This window comes from Cervus canadensis, chromosome 18 (assembly GCF_019320065.1).
Source record: "Cervus canadensis isolate Bull #8, Minnesota chromosome 18, ASM1932006v1, whole genome shotgun sequence".
NCBI classification, from domain to species: Eukaryota; Metazoa; Chordata; class Mammalia; order Artiodactyla; family Cervidae; genus Cervus; species Cervus canadensis.
This window is the reverse complement of record NC_057403.1, coordinates 18,362,828-18,386,029: the sequence shown is the minus strand read 5'-3', so window position 1 is coordinate 18,386,029 and position 23,202 is coordinate 18,362,828. Positions and strand designations below refer to the sequence as shown.

Genomic DNA, 23,202 nt, shown 5'->3' with positions numbered 1-23,202 from the left:
TTCACATAAAAGCTGGGGACAAGAGCTGGTACCTGGTGAGTGCTGGAAAGGAAGGCGTCTGTGATCATTGTAAGTGCTTTGATTTTGGAAAACTGAGGGACTGTGGAAAGAACAGGGATCAGGATTTTGTCCAACTTTACCCCTTTACAAACAGGGAACAGAGGTCCATGTGAGTCTCTTTCAAGTTTCACACACTCTAACATTATTTTTTTTTATGCGAGATGCTATTATTACTATACTTGTAAAATGTCCCAAAAGCTGAATCCATTATCCAATTTGCCAAGGCAATTAGCAAACATCCCCCAACCCCCTCTGGATTGTTCTGTGTGATTATTACAGCTGTGATAATTCAGAGCCTTCATTAAGCCCTAGGTGTCTTTTCTGCATCAGCTCATTCAGAGGCAGTGAGGTGGTGAATGAGCGTGTCTGCCTGGGTCTGAATTCAGCTCTGCTCCTTCTAGTCAATTTCTCTGTGTGTCAGTTTTCTCATCTGTAAAATGAGAGTGATACCAGGAGCATGCGTCTTGTAGTGTTTTTGTGAGGAATACATGAGTTACTACAGGTAAAATCCTTAGCACAGTGCTATGTAGTTAACACGTAATATAGAGTGGCTATTATCACACTCAATTCTCTTAATGATATAGAAAGGAGGTACTATTCTTATTCTTTTTGGCCATGCCGTGTGGTATGTGGGATCTCAGTTCCCTCACCAGGGATCAAACCTGCACAACCTGCATTGGAAGCTCAGAGTCTTAGCCCGTGGATCACCAGGGAAGTCCCAGGAGGTACTATTGTGCTGCCTTGTTTACTGTGACAGTGGCTAAAACCTTAAAGTGTTAATACTCAAAGACACACACACACACACACACACACGTAAGTTTGTAGTTATTCTAGGTAGAGATGAAAACTAAAGCAACCCAGAGAAGCTTAACTGATCTACATAAGAAAGTACATAAAGCAATACTTTCAAATCCATTAGATTGAAAATATGTCAGTCTAAGAACACCAAGTTCTGGAGAAGTATGTGGAAGAACAGGTCATTGGCACTGAAGTATTAATAGATATATCCTTTCTACAGAATAATCTGGCAATACTTTGAGAAATTGAATCTGAGAATGCCAGACAATCTGATTTCCCTACTGTCCAAATGAGGTGGGTATGAGCATGAGCCTTGAGTGGAGTTTAGGTAGCAAAGAGTTGGAAAGAATTTCACGTCCATCATTAAGTCTCAAGAGTGTTAGTTGCTCAGTCGTGTCTGACTTTTTGCGACCCGTTGGACTAAAGCCTGCCAGGTTCCTCTGTCCATGGGATTTTCCAGGCAAGAATACTGGAGCAGGTTGCCATTTCCTTCTCCAGGGGATCTTCCCAACACAGGGATCAAAGCCAGGTCTCCCACATTGCAGGCAGATTCTTTACCATCTGAGCCACCAAGGAAGTCTCAAGCAGTGGAGTGTAAATAATTTATAATTCAATAAAATAATTTTTTTAAGTAGAATATAAAATATATCCTGGGACAGCCCATAAAAAGAGGTAGAAGCTGACATTCATGCCGTTCCTAGTAATGCTTTAAGTTGTTAGCTTGCAACAATCTAATGAGAAAGGTATCATGATTTGTGCATAGGTGCTCAGTCATGTCTGACTATTTGCAACCCCATGGACTGTAGTCTGCCAGGCTCCTCTGTCCATGGGGATTCTCCAGGCAAGAATACTGGAGTGGATTGCCATGCCCTTCTCCAGGGGATCTTCCCAACCCAGGGATCAAACCCAGGTCTCCCGTACTGCAGATGGATTCTTTACTTCTGAGCCACCAAGGAAGCCCACCACGATTTAACAACCCCCATTTTACAGGTAGAGAAACCAAAGCACACACAGGTTCAGTGACGTGCCCTAGGTCATTCAGCTAGTGGACTCCTGGGCTGGGACTCGAACCCAGACAGCCCCTTCAGAGTCTGTAAGACTCATTCCTGGGACTTCTCTGGTGGTCCAGTGGTTAAGATTCCATGCTTCCAGTACAGGGGGGTGTGGGTTCCATCCCTGGTGAGGGACCTAAGATCCCACATGCCGCACAGCCGAAACAAAATTTTCTTAATTAAAAAAAAAAAACAAAGACTCACTCCTCAGGAGCTGGAAATAAGCACAGCCACATTGAGAACTCTCAGAAAAGAAAGATAATGAGGTTCATCACTCAGTGATATTTTGCAAATTTAAAACACAGACAACAAAACTGACCTTAAGGATACACAGGGATCTTTGTAAAAGAATAGAAGAAATATTGGAGGCCAAAAATTAAGCACACTAGAGGGGGTGCTTACAGGAGGAGGAAGACCAAGGAGGGGAAATGACTAAAATTAAATCCCACCAAAGATGATTGTGCAGAAATCAGCATCAGTCTTTGCACTTGTGGTTCTAAGCTCGAGAAGCGTAGATGTTTCCAGGGAGGGGAGAGATGATGGAGGGGGTGGGAGTGTACCTAGAAAATTTGACTGAGAAGAGAAGGATTCGTGAGGAAGAGAGGTAGTATAGTAAAGTGAAGCGGTAGTGGGGGGGGGTGACTTCAGCAGCCAGGCTGCCAGGGGTCAATTCCCAGCTCTGCGGCAAGTAACTTCACTTCTCGATGCCTGGGTTTCCCTATCCACAGCAGGTGGAGAGATGGCACAAAAAGCTTCGCCTCCCTCCACCAAGCTTAAGGCTAGAATTCCATATTACTCCTCAGTGTCCTTACAGAGACCCCAGTTTTATTTCTCTTGCATACAACACAGTGTGTGATCTGATTTGCCTTTAATTTTAGGTGCGCAGCACATGGCATCTTAGTTCCCAGACCAGGGATCGAACCTGCACCTCCTAAAGTGGACGCTCGGAGTCTTAACCACCGATCCCCAGGGAAGTCCCTGACTTGCCTTTTTAAAGGTTGGCTCCAGCTGCTGTCAAAAGGAGAGGTGAGGATGGGCAGAAATGAGGAGCTCGGGACAGGGGCTCCTGGTGAGAACCCAGACGGGGGCATGGACCTTGGTCGTGTTGATGGAGGCAGGGAGACGGAGGTCAGATTTGAAATCTAAAGGTGCCACAGTCAAGGTTTGCTGACAGATTGGATGTGGGTGTGAGGGAAGGAGGGGACGTCAAGGGCGAATGCAAGGTTTTTGGCCCGAGAGACTGGGAGAGTTTGGAATTTATCCCAGAGGCAGTAGGAAGTCCCAGGAAGATGTTGAGTCTGGGGTGGAGGGGGAGGGAGAGATGTGGTCAGAAGGTGTGATCACCAGAGAGGCACCCAGGATGGGGAACACAGGTGGGGATGGACTCTAGCCCTGGCTCAGCCTACAACTCACCGTGGGCTCCCAGCAAGATAAAGCTGTTCTTCAGATCTTCACTTCCTCATCCTACACACACACACACACACACAGAGCTATGAGGAATAAAAGACCTCCAAGTCTCTCTTAGCACAAGAATTTTTGCTTTAAGATTCTCTGACTCAGGTAAACACAACATCCCATGAGATCAGACCTCCTCTCTTCATCCTGCCTCCCAAAGCCCATCCTTGCCCCATTGGACAGGACACAGACCCTCCCTGGTCTGGGAACCGGGCAGATAATGTCAGTGACAATGGCAGGCCATGTTTGTGGTGCTTTGCCAACGGCTGTCCACACTCTATCACACTGAGACCAGACAGGAGCCCTGAGAGGTGGGTGCTTTGTTATCACTCCCATCTGTAAAGCAGGAAACGGAGGCTCTGGAGAGGTGCAGTGATCAGTCGCAAGTCGCACAGGAGAACCGGGACTCCAGTGATGTCTCCCCAGCTGCGTTGCTATCTACCGCCCTGGTCCAGCCATCTGCACCTCTCACCTGGATGCTCACTATCATCTCCTCCCTGGGCTCCTTAACTTCTACCCCATCCCCCCACATAGTGTTCTTCATGTACAGCCAGAAAGAGCTTGTGATAAAACCTAACTCAGGCATTTCCCTGGGGGTTCAGTGGCTAAGACTCCGTGCTTCCAATGCCAGAGGCCCGGGTTTGATCCCTGGTCAGGGAACTAGATCCCACAAGCTGCAATTGAGTTCACATGCTGCAATTAAGACCCAGCACAGTCAAATAAATAATTTTTAAAAAAAGAAAGAAAAAGAAAGTCATTGCTAGTATTAAATTTTTTAAAAAACCCATAAATTGACTCAAGTCCTTCCTCCAAATCCTCCCACAGTGCCCATCTCACTCAAAGTCAAAGCCAAGTCTTTACAATGACCCTCAAGGCAGACACAGTGTGTTCCCTTTCTAACTCCTCTCTGCCTTGACCCCTCCTGCTCTCCCCTCCGCAACTCTTCTCTAGCTTCCCTGGGAGCCTCCTTCTTCCTCCAACAGGCCAGGTGCACTCCAGCCTCAGGGCCTTTGCACCCTCTCTTCCTCCAGAGACCCACATGGCTCACTGCCTCACCTCCTTCCTCGTCTGTTCAGAGGTCACCTCCTTGGCGAGGTCTTCCTTGTCCCTCACTTTATTTAAAATTGTAGAGACTTCCCTGGTAGTCTCAGGGTTAGGACTCTACACTTTCACTGACAAGGGCCCAGGTTCAATCCCTGGTCAGAGAACTAAGACCCCACAAGCTGCTTGGCTCATTCAAAAGAAAAAACAAAACTTCAGCCTCCCTCCAATCCCCTGCACCTCAATCCCTCATCCCTCCTTGGTGTTATTTTTCTCCGTGGCACTTACCAACAGACTATATGTTACTTCTTTTGCTTTTTATCCTCTACCTCCCTGGAACATGAGCTCCTGAGGTCAGGAATGGCTGTCTGTTTTGTTCACTGCCCCATCTCCAGTGCCTAAGACAATGTCCAACATGTAGTAAACCCTCAAAAATTTCTTCACTGGATGGACTGAGGATTTGCCTTTAGGTTTGATGCTCATAACCACAATACACTGTGTTCAATCCCCCACATTAACTATTCTATGTACCCGACAGTGCTCCCGGTGTGGCCAAGAGTCCAAGACCAAAACAGGTAAAATCACTTGGCAAGGGTCCGTGCAAAGAGATCACACCCCTCCACCTCTCCTGCCCCTACTGGCATTCAGGCAAAAAACCCCTCCTCTCTAGGGTCTGTTTGGCTCAAACAGACCCCAGGCCGGCCCCTTCCCCTCCATTGCCCTTCTCATTCCCATGGCACTCCCCTGCTTAAAATCCTCCAACGACTCCAGGATTCCACCTTGTAACCTCCCCACCAGAGTTTTTCATACAGTGAGAGGACCGTGGAGTCAACCAGCATTTTTCAGCAGTCTAGAGTGGATCAGAGGCTGGGCACATAGTATAGACATAGTATGGATGAAGGTACTACAGGAGAAGTATGATTTCAAGAAACTTTTGTCTCAGTGTTTTATGCATTGGAATCATGATGGCAATGTGTTTCTTACTGTGGGTCAAAATATTTTGCCAAACCCTGCACTACACAGACTGCCGCTCGTAAATCCCATGCACAGACTGGATGCATGATGTTAATATCGGCTTAGATTTCTCTCTTTGCTGGGACCCATGCCAAGTGATTTTACCTGCTTTCGTCTTCAACTCTGAGCCACACTGGGAGCACTGTTAAGACTGCAGTTGACCAACGGTGAGACTGAGGCTCATACTGGAGAACACTCAAGTCTGAGGTCCCCAGGCTGGGAAGAAGGAGAGCAGGGCTCGGGTCCTAGCCAACCTCCCTCTTGAGCCTGCCCACTTGCCCTCTTGCCCTGCCCCTCCCAGTCTCTTCCCCGCTGACCTGAAGAACAACTCATCTCCAGAGCCTGTCAAATTCTTCAACACTCCATCCATCCATACTATTTGAGCCCCCATTTTACAGGTTGGAAAACTGAGGCTAGAAAGCATTTCCAAGAATCCACTCTTTTCGAGTCAGGAGAGATAAATGGCTAAGGAAGCATCTTTGACTGCCTGGCTTCAAATTACCTGCTTCAAAAGTTTGTAGCTGTGGGATGCCAGGCAAGCTTACTGAGCCTCGATTTCCTTTTCTGCAAAATAGGAATGATGATAATACCTACCCATGAAGCCATGCTTAAGACTTAAATACGTTGGGATTTGTGCAAAGTTCTTAGATCAGTGGCCACACACCTTGATTGGGAATCTTCCCAACTGCCCTGTGTAATTGGACTGATATTTGCCCCCCCAACTTTGTCACAGAGAAGAGGAGGTTCTTGCCTGAGTTAGCACAGCTAGGAAGTGGGAGAGTCAGAATGTGGATGCAAATTTGCCTGGGCTTTTAACCACTAAGTCAGAATAGTCCTTCAAAAAAAAAAAGAATAGTCCTTCAGAATGTGAGCATCAGCAGCAAGAACATTTTCCAAATTAAGGAACAGGAGACTCAGAGAGGGTAAGGACATGCCCAAGCCACACAGCAGGTAAATGGCAGAGCCAGGTTTCAAAGCCAGACTTGTGTGTGTCCAGCCCAGATTGATCTTTGTCCCATGAGCCCTTCCATAAAGCTCTGATGGGGCAGGAGGACAAAGCTAGTTGAGATCTGCCCTCGCCTGCAGCTCTGTCCAGGGGTCTTATAGCCCTCCTTCTACAGCCTAGGGTGAGTGCTTCCCTAAAGGGTCTAAGGTGAGGTCACTGGGGTGGCACGGATGACGGCAGAGGGTGCAACATCCCCCTCCACCGGCCTCTGATTGGGGCCCTGCAATCCCCCAGGATTTGGTGCTTGGAAAGCTGACGTTAGGTTGCTATGGCGATGGGTTTGGGGCGGTTGCCATAGCAGCAGAACTAGCCTGGGTTTAAAAATATCTAGGAGGAGGTTTGTGTTTGTGTGTGAGTGTGAGTGCGTGACCGACCGTGCTGTTGTGTGTGTCCAAATGGGAGGGCTTGTGGGGGGTGTGGTGTGGAGCTGGGACTGCAGGCATGACTTAGGGTGGGGGCTGAGCAGCACACAGAACTGTGTGTGTTACGAGTGTCACTGAGTAGCCTGTGAGGTCCTGTGCATTTTGTGCTTTAGTCTACATGGGCTATGTATCTAAATGTGCGTGATTCCCCAATTAGTGTGGAAGACATAATTGAGTCTGTTTGTCAGTCTGTATATCACATGTCACTAGCATGTATGCCTTATGTAACATAGGCTGTGTATGTCTTGTGGTTTTGATCATATCCTTGTAACTTCTCAGTGTGTGTGTGGCCAAGTGTGGAGTTGTTTTGGCTCTGGAGTTGTTTTGGCTCTGAACAGGGGCACCTGGGACACACTCAGATATTAGATATGTATCTTTTGTGCATGAGAGCCTGTGGTGTGGCTTTGGGTCCACATGAGTGAATGCACATTATGTATGATGGGCATCTGTGTGTCAGTGTGTGTGTGTGTGCCTATCTTCTGTGAGTCTTCATATATCAGAGTGTGCCTGTGTCAAACTGTTGAGTGTGCACCTGTGTGTCTGCAGGGGGGACCTGTGTGACTCTGTGTTGGGGGGAACTTCACATCTGACTCCATGGATGCTGGGGTATATATACCTGTGTGATGTGAGTATATGTGGCCTGATGGGTCGAAGGTGTGGATTTCTGCCTGACCCCAGTATCTCCCTGCATCCCCCTGCCTCTTCCCTGTCTCCATGGCAACCAGTTCCTCAGCTCCCTCCAAGAAGATGGAAGGGGAGGATCCAGACTGCAGTGGACCACGACCCCCTCCCATCCCCCTTGGCTCTGGGGACAATGCAGGGGGAGGGGACAGATGGGCGGCCACCCCATCCACCCCAGGCCATCTGCTACCCTCCCCATCCCATCCTGGGGACCTGAGAGCGTGGCAAAGGAGGGACAGGAGTGGGATGGAGCAGAAGAAGGGGGGCCCCCAGCTGCCACAGTTACCCCCATTCAAGCCCTCTCTGAGCCAAATCTTGCCTCTGGCTGACCTAGGAAGGAAAAAGAATCCTTGGAGACCAGAAATCCAGGGAGAAGAAAATTCATGTATCAGACAAAATCAAATATTAGCAATGATTCATTCTCAGGAAGTGGCCCCTACTTACAGTGACTTTGGGCTCTGAAATTAAGCTTGTCCTGTGCTTTAATCCTAGTTTTCCCTCTATCTACCTGTGTGTCCTTGGACAAGACACCCTCCACGTTCGTGGGTCTCCATCTTGTCATCTGAAAATCAGGTTTTCTTAATGCCATGTATAGTAATACTTACTCTTTCAGGACCAAAACTGTTTCATTCCCTGTTGTATCCCAGTGCTTGGGACAGTGCCTGGCATTTGGAAGGTTTGTTAAATGCTATCGATTGGACTGATTGTCAGTTGGGTGCTAGGATCAGCGCTCCATGTTTTAAGTCAGGTGCCCATTGACTCAATTCCCTGAGCCCTTGAAGTAACTTTGTTGATTCTTCAAGTGAGAGATGAAAGATTTGAGAAACAATTTCACAGCTGTCAGGGGTGGGAGACATGTGAAGCAAGCTTTCTTATCGCGACCAAGTGATATCCGGTGACTGAGGCTCAGTTTCCTCATCAGTAAAATGGAGATAACAGGAATACCTCACAGAGTTGGTTGCTGTAAGGTCAAATGTTTGTGACGTGCTTACTGAGAACCAGACCTGGCACATGGTAAGTGCTCAATAAACGCTCATTACGGCGAGGGGTGGGGAACGCGTGGAGGAGCTCAGGGTCCTTATTGTAGCCTGGTCCCTCTTGTGCCTCCGGGGAGGGGCGTGGTCAACCCAGGGGGCGTGGTCCAGGCTTCCAGGGCAGACCAATGGGGCGCCGAAGGGCGTGGCCCTGACCTGCCTGGGCGTGACCTTGCGCGGGTGGGAGGGGCCAGGCCGCTGTGGGAGTCTCCGGGAAGAAGATGCTCGGGCCAGCAACCACCGCCAGCCCAGCCGCCGCTGCCGCCCGCGCTCACCACCCCCCGGGTCCCCACTAGCGGCCGCCTCCGCCTCCTACCTCCGGCCCCGTTCCTCCGGCCCCCCGCCCCGGGCAGGGTCTGGGGGGCTCGGCCCTCTGCCCGGGGAGCAAAGAAAGGGGTCCCGTCCCCTCCAGTGGCGTGGCCAGTCCCCGGCCTCTGTGATCTTGCGACAGACCCCACCCCTCAGTTCTCTCAGGGCCCTCTCCGAGACCCCCTTTTCCCTCCCGTCCCGCTCACATCCGCTCTCCGGGCTCTGTCAGCCCCCCAGAACCAGCTCCCTCCCTTCTCCCCTCTGCGGGGTTCCCCCTCCCCCATCCCGCGCCGCCGCCCCCTCCCCCTCCCTCATCCCCTCCCCTCCCCCTCCCCCGTCCCCCCGCCCCCCCCCCCACCATGAGGATGATGGCCGCCGGCGCGGTGCACGGCCTCTTCACGGCCTCCGCGGCCCCGCAGCCGCCGCCGCCCCCGCCGCCGCCGCCGCCGCAGCCCCAGCCTCCCCAGCAGCCGCCGCCGTCGCCGCCGCAGCCGCCGCAGCAGCAGCAGCCGCCGCCCCAGGCCCCCCCCATGGAGCCCGAGGCCCCGGATTCCCGCAAGAGGCCCCTCGAAACGCCCCCCGAGGTGGTCTGCACCAAGCGCAGCAACACGGGAGGTGAGAAAGGGCTGCGGTTCGGCGTGGGGGAGCGGGCAGGGGGCCTCGCCTTTCTCCACCGTCCTCCCCCGCAAATGGCAGGTGCAAGGGCTCAGGGGAGGGGAAGGGCGCCCCTCCCTAGACTGGGGAAAGGAGAGGGGAGTTGGGGAGGGAACCGGCCCCCTTCCCCCTCTTGCCGCGGGCCCCGGGCCCGGGAGCTTTGTCTGCGATGAGAGGGGCTGAGGGGGAGGGGGTGGTAAGTGTCCTTGGGGGCGCGCGAAGGATAGGGGGCGTGGGTCCCTCCGAGCGGGTGTCTCTGTGTCCTTGAGGGGTGTGTGATGTGACCGTTTCGGGGCAGGGGTGTCCCCGACCTGGCGTGTCCTGACGGGGGGAGGGGAAGGAGCTGAGGAGGCCTGTGGACCCGGAGCCTCCCTGGGGATGTCCTGAGCCAGGGTTGCGCCCGAGGGAGGCATGTGGGGGCCACGGGCGGGATTGTGCTGGGGACAAGCTGGGTGCGTGTGTTGGGTGACATGGGGGAAAAGGTGGGTGTGGAAAGCTCAGTGAGAGAATGTGTGGTCGGGACAGGTGCGTGTGTGTGCTCATGTGTATGTGTGTGAGCCCTGTAAGGCCTGGATGTGTGACATTAGGGATCATGGATATGACAGGAAGAAGGGTGTGTGTGTGTGTGTAAGAGATGAAAGGGGCTGGGCTTCATGTTTGAGACCCTCGGAGGGGTATGTGTGACAAGTATGTGCATGTCACCCCAGAGGGGACTGTGGAAGAGTGTGACACATGAGTGAGAGGGTCTGTGTGACATGCAAGGGGGTGTGTGTGGGCTGCCGAATGGGCCGGCTCTGGGTATGAACCATGAGAGGCCGTGTGGATGAGAAGGCGGCAGTTCAGTGTGTGTGACACAGGCGTGTCCCGGGTGGGGTGGGACCAGGAGAAGCTGGTGAGGGTATATGACAAGAAAAGAGTGTGGGTGTGACTCCAGAGAGGCTGTGGCTGGGTGTGACACATGGAGGTGTGCAACGGTGACATCAGAGGGGGTGTGTGCAACAAGGGAAGGTGGGTGTATGACGGGGGAGAGGCTGGGTGAAATTCACGAGGGTGTGTAACAAGGAGAGGGAAGGATGGGGGCCCATGTGACAGGGAGCAGGAACGTGTGCATGTGACACCCAAGGGGTGTGAAAAGGGAAGGTCTGTGTGTGACACCCGAGTGTGTGTATATGTGTAACAAGGGGTTGTGTGTGAAATGGTTGGCGTGGATGATTCTCTGTGCGTATGACAAGGGAGTGTGTGTGTGTGTGATGGCTGAATGTTTGACAACACAGAAGGGGTGTGTGTAGAAGACAAGAGGGACCCTCACTGTGTGTGTGTGAAGAGGTATGTGGACCAGAGAATAAAAGCTGAGCTGGGAACTCTAGGTGTATGTCTTCCATGGGGTAGGGTTTGTCAGGGTACTCGGAGAGCCCAGCCCATTAGCTCCCTGGAAGGGGGGAGACCCCAGAGCAGACATGCCCCTCCCAGCGGTCACCTTGGCCAAAATCTTAACGCTTCCTCTGGCCTCTTCCTCCGGATGGGAAAGGGGTGGCCTGGGGCAGAGCGCAACTCTTCTAGTGGGTGCGGTGGGGACCTCCCACCTCCTCTCCTTAGATGATGGGGAGCTGAATCTCTTCCTCCCATCCCAGCCCCCTGCCACCCCTGTCCAGGTGAGATAGGAATCGGGGAACCCCTGGCTGCCTTTGAGGGTGTCCAGCAGAAATTGGAGGAAAGGGAAGTTGGGGGAGGGGTGGGAGGGAGTTTCCTGTCCTTCTTCCTGCTCCCCCACCCCCAGCACACGCATGAATGTGTCCCGGCCACTTCCTTGCCTCCTTCCTGCCTCACTGCCATTCCCAGTCCTGGGGAGGGTCGGGGACCCAGGCGGTCAGTCCTGAGCCCAGTCCGGTGGTCCAGCCCCACCCCTGCTGGGGGGAGGGGAGAGATCTCATCCCTGTCTTCTCTTAAACGGGCTGAGATGTTCACAATCTGAGCAGTCAGAGCAAAACAGCACCATTTAACAGTGATGCTGCCAAGGACGGTGAAGTCCTAGCGTTTGGCACCTACTACGACTCAGGCTCGGAAACGTGGGGAAATCTCCCAATACAATCCTCGGGGGAGATGATTTGAGCTGCTTTTTCAGATGAGGAAAACTGAGGCTCAGCGAAATGAAGCCACTTGCCTGAAGTCACACTGCTCATAAGTGGGGGAACTGGGATCTCTCCAACCCTGGGTTGCCTGGTTCCCATGTGCTCAACCAGCCCGTGTGTCCTGCCTCCTCCAGCAGGGGGGAAACTAGGGTGGACCCTTAGGGACCCTGTCCTCCCTACTCGTCCACCTCCGTCTGTTGGCCCAGGGAAAACTGAGGCCAGGAGATTCGAAAGGACAGTCCTCCATTTACAGAAATGCTCAGGGGCAGAGCTGGGCAAGCGTCCAGGGCTTTTCATCTCAAAATTGAGGGCTCCTTCCAATAATACTTTCATGTCTGTGGGATGCTGGGTCAACCTCAGTCCTTTTCTGAGCTTCAGTGTCACCATCTGCCAAATGGGGAAATAAAAATAATCAGAATGATGATAGTAGCTACCAGTTTTATTGCTTAATACCTTACATGCAGTATTTCATTTAATTCTCCCAACACTCTATGATGTGATAATAATAATAATAAATTGTAACAATGACATTTATGGTGCCACAGTACATCAGAAGTATTATGGAAAACACTTGGCACTCACCAATCGTTTAATAATCCTTGCAATCCTATTATGTTACCCATCTTATAGGTGACACATTGAGGCACAGAGAGGTTAATTAACTTGCCCAAGGTTAGTCAGCGAATAAGGGGCAGAGCCAGGATTTGAACTCGCGAGGCTGGCTCCATTGCATGAGTTAGACACTATAGTGAACCCCGTTTTCAGTCGAGGAGACTGAGGCTCAGGGGATAAGGCATTTGTGCAGTGAGTCATTCCAGCCCCAGCAGACTGAACTCCTGCCCACGGGGCTAGCTTAGGGGCTGGTAGAGGAGATGGTGGCTGTTAAAAGCGGCTTCTGGCCACTGTGACTGGCCGGCAGACATCGTTGGGAGGGAGACGAGGCACTAAGGACAGGCAGGCTTGAACGAAGAGGCTGAGTGGAAACTCCAGTTGGGAATTCATCAGAGAAACATAGTCCCGGTCTGATGGCACAGTAACAAAGAGCGTCCCCCTTGAGTACAGACGATAACTCTTTTTTTTTTTTGGCCATACCATGAGGCATGTAGGATCTTAGTTCCCTAACCAGGGATCGAACTCAGGCCCCGGCAGTGAAAGCACAGAATCCTAACCACCGGACCGCCAGAGAAGTCCCACAGATTCTTAAGATGCCACTAGACTGCCCCCTATACACCTGATTGTATTCCCATCTCTGTCACCCCCACATATACAGAAACATCAACTCCCCCATACACACGCACACAGACCTCACAGCCCAACCATAGCTGACACCAGCCAGGCCTTGCTCCTGAGATCCTCGATCTTTAACACAGTTATCACCGAGGTTACTAGCTCTGGAGTGAGAGCCTCCGAGGTTCATCTTGTCACTGTCACGTGCCTGGTGTGTGACCCTTGGGCGCATTCTTTCACTGCTCCGAGCCTCAGTCTCCTCATCTGGAAAATGGGAACCGTAATATCCACCTCTACCACTCCAGGCTGTTGTGTGGGTTCAGTGAGATTGTGTATGTGGGTTCAGTGCCGTTGTGTGAGTTCAGCAAGATGCCTGATACACAGTAGCAGGTCTGGCAGATAGTAAGCTCTCAATAAACAACAGCCGTCGTCATTATTATTATCGCTATGGAGAATGTCACGTTCCTGATTCACGATCCACTGGTGATTTGCCCAGAGGAAATCACGCCCCGTCCATCTCTCTGTTGGAGAGAGCGTCACAGCTCAAAGACAGCATTACACCTCTCGGCATCTCATCCCTTCAGAAGCATGTCTCGGTTGTATTCTATCTCTCACAAGGATGGGCAGCGCCATCATTCACAGAAAGACATCACCCACCAATGTCCCGCCCCTCCTCAGTGGTACCAGCCACACCCCCGGTCTCTTTTCCACCACCAGCATCCTTACACACTCCCAATGACAATATCAGCATCCCACCCCAGCCTCCTCAGACCTCCACAGAACACATCGATGCTTCCACCCCTGCCCCCACACAAGAGCAGGTACCATGAGTACAAAACCCCTACTTAGGTTCCGCCCAAACATACAGTCGCCAAAAACCCCACCTCTGCCACATTCACTTCTGTCCTACCTTTCTCGTGAACAGCCCCCTCTCCTGCACCCAAACCATCTTTCAGCGTCAGCGCTGAGTAAAAAGTGCCACTCTTGGGAATTCCTTGGCGGTCTAGTGGTTAGGACTCTATGCTTTCACTGCCAAGGGCATGGGTTCAATCCCTGGTCAGGGAACTAAGATCCTACAAGCCATACAACACAGCCAAAAAAAAAAAAGAGTGCTACTCTACCCATTCATAGCACCCCAAATCTCTTGGGTAAGTCAACATTATTTATGGAGGTAGAGGAGTATTGGTTCCTTGTTGGAAGCCTTTATAAGCTTTCCTGAGGAGCAGGGACATGGGAGTGGAGGAGACCAGAAACGCAGAATGACTATAAGAAGGAAATACAGCCCGATCCCAAGGTGGAAATATTGAAATTGCAGCAGAGGGGAACCAGGAGAGCTGAAATTGGCATCTTTCGTTGCCATCCTCTGTAGAGGGAGCAACTAGCTGGACCCCCAGGGAAAAGCTAAGGGAGTGGGGGAAGGGTGGGCAGGTGGAAAGTGCTGGCATTTTGCTTCAGTAGAAAGAACTTTTTCACAGGCAGAACCTTGGTTGTTCAAACAGGGTGGGATATGTGAGGTCCGGGGGCTTCCGGGTTCAGCTGACATCACGCGTCTGCCCTTTGCTTCAAGGCAGGCTGGCAGATAGAAGCCTGGCTCCTTCCTGGAGGAGGTGAGCTTCCCACAATGGGGAATGGAGAAGAATCTGCAGAGCCCGGGAGCAGACGATGGGCTGCCATGGGGACTCCAGGACCTTAGAATTCTGAGCTTCTACAGGTGGGAGGTCTCGGCTGGTCACTCTCTGTAGGACCCTGGCCTCTGAGGAGGGGCCTCCAAACTTCCACTAGTCTGATATAGGGACCACCAGGCACCCACAAAGTGGTTTAAGTGGGGATTCCATGGACAGACTTTTTCGGGGGAATCATTTTGGGTTTAGATGAATGTACTTTGGGAGGAAAAAAGTATAACCAGTCCTTCAAACTCTATTAGCAATGATTTTTTTCAACGTCCTCTTTAAATAGATGCATTTACATTTTAAGAGGGAATGGACTTAAAAGGCATGGACTGTCTGTCTTGTTCTCTGCTGTGTCCCCAGGATCTAAAACAAGGCCTGGCACGTAGTGGATGCTCAGGAAGGATTTGTTGGAGAGAGGGAGGGAGAAAGGAAGCAAGGGAGAGAAAAAGCAAAGAAATAATAGTACAGAGGGATGCAGCAATTCAGGAAGAGAGGTAGATGCTGGAGGGCAAGTGGAAGCAGAGCCTGGTTTCTTATCAATGAGAACACGTTCCTCCTCCAAAAAGCAGGGAGAAGCCTGGGGAGAGGTGATGAAGGAAGTGGCGTCCCCCCATCCTCCTATTTCCTAACAAAACCCCAAACCTTTGAGGCTCATTTCCCCATTGATAGAGCACCTAGTGTGCGCCAGACACTGCGATAGGAGCTTCGCCTGTGTTCATGAAATAGGTAATAGTAAAAATGATGATTGTGATGGTGATGTCTTGATACCCAGCGTTTCTAAAGTGGTCTACGTGCCTGAGACCATCCTAAGTACTCCACGGATTAGCATTGAATGAATGACAGTTAACCCCAGAAGATAGCGCGATCCTGTCCCCATTTTAGAGATGAAAAAACAGAGGCCCAAAGAGGTGAGGCGACTCACCCAAGGCCACACCACCCATCCGTGACAGAAGTCCGCACTCAGTCGAGGGCTGTTTCTGTCATTTCATTCAGAGATTCTCAGACAAAACTTGAGGAAGTGTGAGCGAGGGACGTGAGGGTGTCCCCAGTTTTCTTCAGAACCGTCTTCAGGAGGGAAGCTGAGGAAGTGGCCCTGGCTGGAGAAAAGATCGGGAATGAAATCAAAGAAGGAAAGAGGATGGAGTTCTTGTGAGAAAACCCTCCCCATCCTTCTAAACCTGCCAAAGATGGAGAACTGGCTCCCATCTCTGTGTCCGGTTGAGGGGAAGGGCAGGCAAGGGGCCACCTCTGTGAGCTCAGGGAAGGAAGTCATTTGTTGGGGGGGATGCTTAGGAAGATGGATGGAGAGGAACCCTGGGGGGCTAATTACCTAATAGGCTTAATGATCTGATTAGGCATGTTTAAGAGGATTGCCTTGGACTAAAGGAAACCCCTTAATTCTGGACCTCCTCCCCTTGCCTGAAAAGCCACATTTAGCCCCTTGCCCCCATACCTCCATGTTCACACGGCAGGGAACCCAGAATTTTCTTTCTCTTTCTTTTTTTTTTTTCGGTCATGCCATGCAACAAAGTAGGATCTTATTTCCCAGACCAAGGATCAAATCCGTGCCCCCTTCAGTGAAAAATACAGAGTCCTAACCAGTGGACCACCAGGGAATTGCCGGGGAACCCAGAACTTTCAATCTTAAGGGACCAAGTGGAGATGAGCAGGGCTCCCAGCCCCCAGGACCCTGCCCCATCCTTCTAACAGAGCAGTTTCTCTTTTATCTGCTCTGGATGTTGGAGTTTCACTGGAGACGTTGAAACTACATTTCCTTTGCTTAAAAGAAAAAACCACTGGGGGATGATGGTCCAAGACCTTAAGCTTCGGAAACCAAACGGCCTGGCTTGTCCCTTCTTCTTCCCAGGATTTGTGTGTGCTCAGTCGTTGCTCAGTCGCATCTGACTCTTTGCGGCCCCATGGACTGTAGCGCACCAGGCTCCTCTTACCCATGAAATTTTCCAGGCAAGAATACTGTAGTGGGGTGCCATTTCCTCTTCCAGGGGATCTTCCTGACCCAGAGATTGAACCTGTGTCTCTTGCGTCTCCTGCGTTGGCAGCGGATTCTTTACCAGTCGTGCCAACAGGGAAGCCCTTCCCAGGGTTTATTATATGCCTGCTATGGGCTGGGCGCTATGTGAGTCCCTGGACATGAGGAAGAGCTTCACTGACATGGCCCACACTGGACTTTGTGGTACATCCTTCCGAAGGCAGAAAACAGAGATCCATCCTCTCCCTAGGGTTCCAGGAAAAGTTCTAAGAAGATGGGACATTTGAGAGGAGACCTGAAGCACAAGAGGAATTCACTGGGGGAGGCGCATTCTTTGCGACCCTGTGGACTGTAGCCCACCAATCTCCTCTGTCCATGGGATTCTTCAGACAAGAATACTGTAGCGGGTTGCCATTTCCTCCTCCAGGGAATCTTCCCAACCCGGGGATCGAACCCGGGTCTCCTGTGCCTCCTGCACTGGCAGGTGAATTCTTTACCACTGAGCCACCTGGGGGAGCGGAGTTCTAGACAAAGAGAATGTGCAAAGGCCCTGAGGTGGGAGGGAGGAGGGAAGTTTGAGGAGCAGAAAGGAAGGTGGGTCTAGTGTGCCGGGAGAAAGGTAAGGATGTGAAGCTGGAAAAGAGGGCGGGGCCAAATCACCGAGAGATTCAGACTCAGAAGGTTCCTGAATTTTTCCCTTGGGAGGACACGGGTGGTGGTGGGGGCAACAGTTTGATTAGAAGATCGCAGAGGTTAGGCAGTTGCCTTGAGACTGCGTTAACAAAGTGCTTTACACATGACCAAGAAAATTGGTTGATAGCAAAGAATGACCAAAGCCTCATTAAGGACTCTTGGTGCTGCCTCCTGCCTCAAGGTCTTGGAGGCTGTCCTGGTGCATACTGGTCTTCAGCTGCCAGCAGGGAAGAGTTGTTAGGCATGGGTGGACCAAGAATGAATGAGAATTGTATTTGAATCTCAACCCAGCAACTGTCTTGGTGCCCTTGGGTTGGTACCTTCTCTGTGCCCCTCTGTGCCTCAGTTTCCCCTTATGTAAAAATGGAGGAGACTTCTCTGTTGGTCCAGTGGTTAAGAATTCGCCTTTTAATGGAGGGGGTGTGGGTTCAACCCCTGGTCAGGGAGCTAAACCACTGAGAAAACACAACATAAAGTGGACACAATATTGTAACAAATTCGATGAAGACCTTAAAAAATGGCCCACATCAAAACATAAAAATAAAAAATAAATAAAACATAGTAATAAAAAAATCATGGAGAAGGAAATGGCAACACACTCCAGTATTCTTGCCTGGGAAATGCCATGGACAGAGGAGCCTGGTGGGCTTCAGTCCATGGGGTCACAAAGAGTCCAACCAGGCCTAGTGACTAAGCAACAACATATATATATATATAAACTATGTTGCAATGAGGGAGCTTCCCGGGTAGCTCAGCTGGTAAAGAATGCACCTGCAATGCAGGAGACCCCAGTCAGATTCCTGGGTTGGGAAGATCCCCTGGAGAAGGGAAAGGCTACCCACTCTAGTATTCTTGGGCTTCCCTGGTGGCTCAGATGGTAAAGAATCCGCCTGCAATGCGGGAGACCTGGGTTTGATCCCTGGGTTGGAAAGATCCCCTGGAGGAGGGCATGGCAACCCGCTCCAGTGTTCTTGCCTGGAGAATCTGCATGGACCAAGGAGCCTGGCGGGCTCTGTGCGGTTGCAAAGAGTCAGACACAACTGAGCAACTAAGCACATATTGCAATGGAAGAATAAAAAAATAATAAAATAAAAATGGAGCTCATTTTCCCTTCCTCACTGGGAGGTTGTGAGGAATGGGTGAGATCAAGCCAGCAATGCACTCAACACAGCACCAGGTCAGTAATGAGTGTCAGAGCGTCTCCAGAGTCCAGCCTTCTGCTCCCCTCCCGCCTCATTGCTTCCACCAGTCAGACCACTGTCACCTCCTGCCTGGACTATTGCAGTTGCCTCTTCACTGGGCTCTTCCACCCATGCTTGTCACAGTCTGCTCCCCTCATGGGCCTCAGAGGGATCTTTTTAAAACCTAAGACATCACACATGGGGCTTCCCTGGTGGCTCAGTGGTAAAGAATCCACCTGCAATGCAGGAGACTTGCAGGAGACACGGGTTTGATCCCTGGGTTGGGAAGATTGCCTGGAGAAGAAAATGGCAACCCACTCCAGTAGTCTTGCCTGGAAAAGCCCATGGACAGACGAACCTGATGGGCTACAGCGCACGGAGTCACAAAAGAGTCAGACACAGCTGAGTGACTGAACTCCTCTGCTCAGAGCCTTCCCGAAGCTCCCGTCTCACCTGGAAGAAAAACCACCTTGATCCACAAGCTTGAACACCCCACCACCATCCCCGCTTCTCTCAGCCCTCATTTCCTCCCACTGTCCTGTCTCACTCAGCCCCAGCCCCACTAGACATCTCACCCTCACAACCCAGGCACACCCTCACCCCAGGGCCTTTGCACTTGCCCTTCCTCCACATGGCCACGTGGTTCTGCTCTGTTCCCTCCTCCACAGCTGGGAGACAGTGTATTTTAATGGTTCAGAGCAGGGACTCTGGAGCCAGGTGGGATTCAAACCTCAGCTCTACCACTACCCACGTGGTACCTGATGGGTACCCAGATGTTGTTGGTGGTAATGAATCCGCCTGCCAGTGCAGGAGATGCAAGAGATGTGGGTTCGATCCCTGGGTTGGGAAGATCCCCTGGAGAAGGAAATGGCAACCCACTCCAGTATTCTTGCCTGGAGAATCCCATGGACAGAGGAGCCTGGCAGGCTACAGTCCACGGGGTTGCAAAGAGTTGGACCCGACTGAAGCAGCTGAGCACATATGTGACACCATCTACTAGCTATGTGAATGGGAGAAAATCCTTCACCTTTGTTTCCTCATCTGTGGAATGTTTTTGTTTTTTTTTTAAATACCTCCCTCTTAGCATCAGTGTGAAAATGAAAAGATCTCATATTTGTAAATTACTTGGAACGGAGTCTAGCGTGTATTTGGTACTATGGAAGTGTCTGTTCGACAAAGAATGCTGTATTCTTGGGAAGGGCTTTCCTGGTCACCAGATCGGACAGTCCAGCACCTACACTCCCCATCCTCTTTCCTACCTCTTTTTGTTTTCTTGGTACTTACTGCCATCCGACAACATGAAATGCACTGTCTTGTCTCCCCTGCTCTAGAAGAATGTAACTGTATGCTTTTGGCTGAATCACTGAATCTCTTTTGACCTTATTTGTGAAATCAGGGACCTTTGTCTGTTTTCTTCATGGCTGTTTCTCTAGCATGGTGCCAAGCACATAGCAGGTGCTCAGGAATTCTTGGTGGAATGAATGAATGAGAGAATGAAAATCATTACGTGTATTATTTCCCTATTGCTACTTTCTTGAGTCCTTGCTCCTGTATGTTACTGTGATCCCAGCGGGTTTCCTAGCCCAGCCCATGCCAGTGCCTCCCAAGAGGTACTATCCAAAAGTGAAGACCCCTCTCTCCTGACTCCCCTCCCTGCTGTGTGCCCCTGCAGAGGAAGGTGAATACTTCCTGAAGGTGCTGATCCCCAGCTACGCTGCGGGCTCCATCATCGGCAAGGGTGGGCAGACCATCGTGCAGCTGCAGAAGGAGACGGGAGCCACCATCAAGCTCTCCAAGTCCAAAGACTTCTATCCGGGTGAGCCCCAACCCCGGGGGCACGCTTGCTCCGGCCTCCCATCCCTCCCATCTAGGCCCTCCAGGAGTGGGGAAGGCTCCCCTAGGGGCAGTGAGAGTGGTAGGGGGCCTCCCCTCCTCCCCCTAAGGGGACTGAGCAGCCCTGGGCCCCAGGGGCCAGGCCCGAGCAGATGGGGGTGGGGGCAGGGCAAGACAATGGGCTGCTGCATATTCATGAGCTCATTTGCATGATGTGGTGGCAGATGTACCCATTCCCACACACCTGCCCCGTTGGGTCTGTTGGAGGAGCTGGGGGGGTTGGCCAAGGAGGCAGGTGTTGGGGTGTCCCTCAAGGCTTGGGGGGCCAGCCATCCTTGTTACACAGACCCTCAGTCTTCCCCTTTGGATTTCTCTGTCACCCCATCTCACCCGATCTGAGTCACACTGGTTCTCCATCTGTGTCGTTCTTTCCATGTCTTTTTCTGTTTCTATCATCTTTCTTTCTTGCCCATTGGCCGAGCCACACAGCACATGGGATCTTAGTTCCCCAGCCATGGATGGAAGTCGCACCTCCTGCATTAGAAGCGCAGAGTTCTTAACCACTGGGCAGCCAGGGCGGTCCCTTTCTCATTCTGTTTCTGACTTTCTCATCTCTTGTTCCCTGAGTCTCCACTCCCACTGGCTTCTCTCTTGTCTCCCCCTGCCCTGTTTCTCCTCTGTCTCTCTGGTTCCGTTTGGAGGTCCCCCATCTCTGTTCTCTTAGCCGCCCAGCTGGTCTGTCCATCTCTGCTTTTCCCTTTCTGTCCCCTCCTCTTCCCTTCCCTTTCTGTCTTCCCATCTCTCTCCCCATATTTTCCTTTTCCTCCACCTCTTAGTCTCACTTTTTTTCTCCAGCTATCTCTTTCCAGTCACCCACTCAACCAGTGCTTAGTAGCACCCCTCAATGGGTAGTCATTCTCTGCAGGGGGTTGCTCCTCATTTCTTCCCATCCCTGCTTGCCCATCTCTCCCCTTACAGTCCTCTTTTTCTCCTAAGTCTCAGCTTCCTCGTGTCTTTTTTCCTCTGTCTCCACAATCAGCCCTTTTTTCTGCCTCTTCTCCAGCTCTATCTCCCTTCCTCCAATCATAAATTGTCCAGGCCCCTCCCCTCTCACTAATCCCCCTCAATATCTCTCACCCGCTTCATATCTCCCTCCCAGGACTGAAGCCTGAGCTTCAACATCTAGGAATCCAGGGAAGGTCCCCTGAATTGCATCTTTGGTCCAGTGCTGGTTCTAGTTCATCCTTAATCCCCTTGGATTTTTTAGGTCAAACACCAGAGCTGAAGCCCAGGGTCAGGACAATTTCATATTCTCTCTCCCTGTCTCTCTCTCTCTCTCCTCTTTCCACCCCGCCCTCTGCCTCCCATCTCACTAAGCAGCTTTGGCAAGAGGTTTAGAGAACAGTCCAGGGAACCTGGCACAACCCCCTTTTCTCTTCCACCCTGGCCCAGTTTTCCCCTCACCCCTCTAGCCCACAAGGTACAGATGGGACCTCTGCTTAGGACATCCACCCAAGGACACTTGGTTCCTTGCCCCTAGATCTCATTCTATGACATAACACACATCATCCCCTCCCAACGCAGTGACACACCCCACCGGCTAGGCAGCGGAGAACCCCAAAGGATGAGCCAGTCACTGACTCTCTCCTGGGCCAAACACTGTTCAAGCAAGCAACGTGAGCTAAGCGTCTCTCCCAAGCCCCTGGACGTGCAGCGAGTCCTGCTCCCCACCCCCCAAGCCCATTCGGAACTTCCAGATCATACAGCATGTGCTGGTTCCCGGCTCAGAGATGCAGGACACAGCTCTCTACATCCCAGTCCTATCCCTGGGACTTCCCAGGACCCAGAGGAACATAAGAGATGGAGATGCTATTGCTCTCGCATGTGTTTCTCTGCTTCTGGCTGATACCCTCCATTCATTCATATTCTCTGAGCATCTTCTTCAGGCCAGCCCCGTGCCAGACAGAGATGGGGACACAGTAGTGACTGAGACACCCCAGCTTGGCCCTCATGGATCTCACATCCCAGTAGGGAAGATAAACTGAATACCAGTCATGACTTAGGGTGGTCAGGGCTGGGACTGGGGAAGCCCAGAGAATGGAGAGAGCTCAGACAGAGCACCTGACCCAGACTGAGATTATCAGGAAGGGCTTCCTGGAGGAGGAAGCCAGAATAATAAGAGTGGGCTAGGTAGAGAGCAGTAAAGTGTGATGAGAGGAGATGAAAGAGCACGTTCAAAGGCTGTGGGGTGGGGGTTAGTTGTTCAGTGTGGCTGGTGAGAGGACAGGTGAGAAATGACCGTGGAGAAATTGTAAGGGTCTAGTTAGCTCACACACACACACACACATATGTCTGCACTTATGTATCTACTCCATGAAACAAAAATCTGTGTGGCCCTTAACCCAAAGTGAGGGGCAGAACACACGAAGGGTGCCCCCTCCTTGGTACAGAAACCCCCAAGCTCCAGATTCAATCCTTCTGAGTCATACCTGGAGAGACTTAGACCCTGAAGGAAGCAGGTACCTGCCCCAAGCCACGCAGTCTTCTGTGTAGCTTACCCAGACCTTCTCCTGATTCTAAAACTCCTTCGGATTTTAAACAGCCACCTGAAGCCCTAGACCCTAACCTCAGAAAAAAAACAGATATAGACACTTTTTTTAAAAAATGTTTTGATTTATAACATCTTTGCGGCCAAGTTTAATATCTTACCTATTCTTTTTTACCATCAAAAATACAAAAGCAAAATTGCAATCATTGTATGCCTCCCCCCAACACATACACACACACACACACACACACACTCCACCCACACCAAGTTTAGCACAGGGTGGCTAAATGTTTAAAAGCCCAGACTCTGAAGCCAGACACATGGGTTCAAAACCCTGATTTTTCGCTACTGGCTGAATGAATTTGGACAAAACGCAGGTGCCTTAGTAATAAATCAAGAATAATA

At 51.3% G+C, this 23,202-nt stretch overlaps 1 protein-coding gene across 1 annotated transcript in view; it reads left to right on the top strand.

The window, feature by feature from the left end:
• Window positions 1-9,239: 9,239 nt before the first annotated feature.
• The window catches only part of NOVA2 (NOVA alternative splicing regulator 2), a 32,422-nt gene continuing 18,459 nt past the window's right edge, over window positions 9,240-23,202 (top strand). Inside the window, exons 1-2 of the mRNA XM_043436655.1 lie at window positions 9,240-9,487; window positions 20,089-20,232. Of these exons, the coding sequence (XP_043292590.1) occupies window positions 9,241-9,487; window positions 20,089-20,232 (391 nt within the window). The 5' untranslated portion in view covers window position 9,240. The remainder of the gene's footprint in view (window positions 9,488-20,088; window positions 20,233-23,202) is intronic.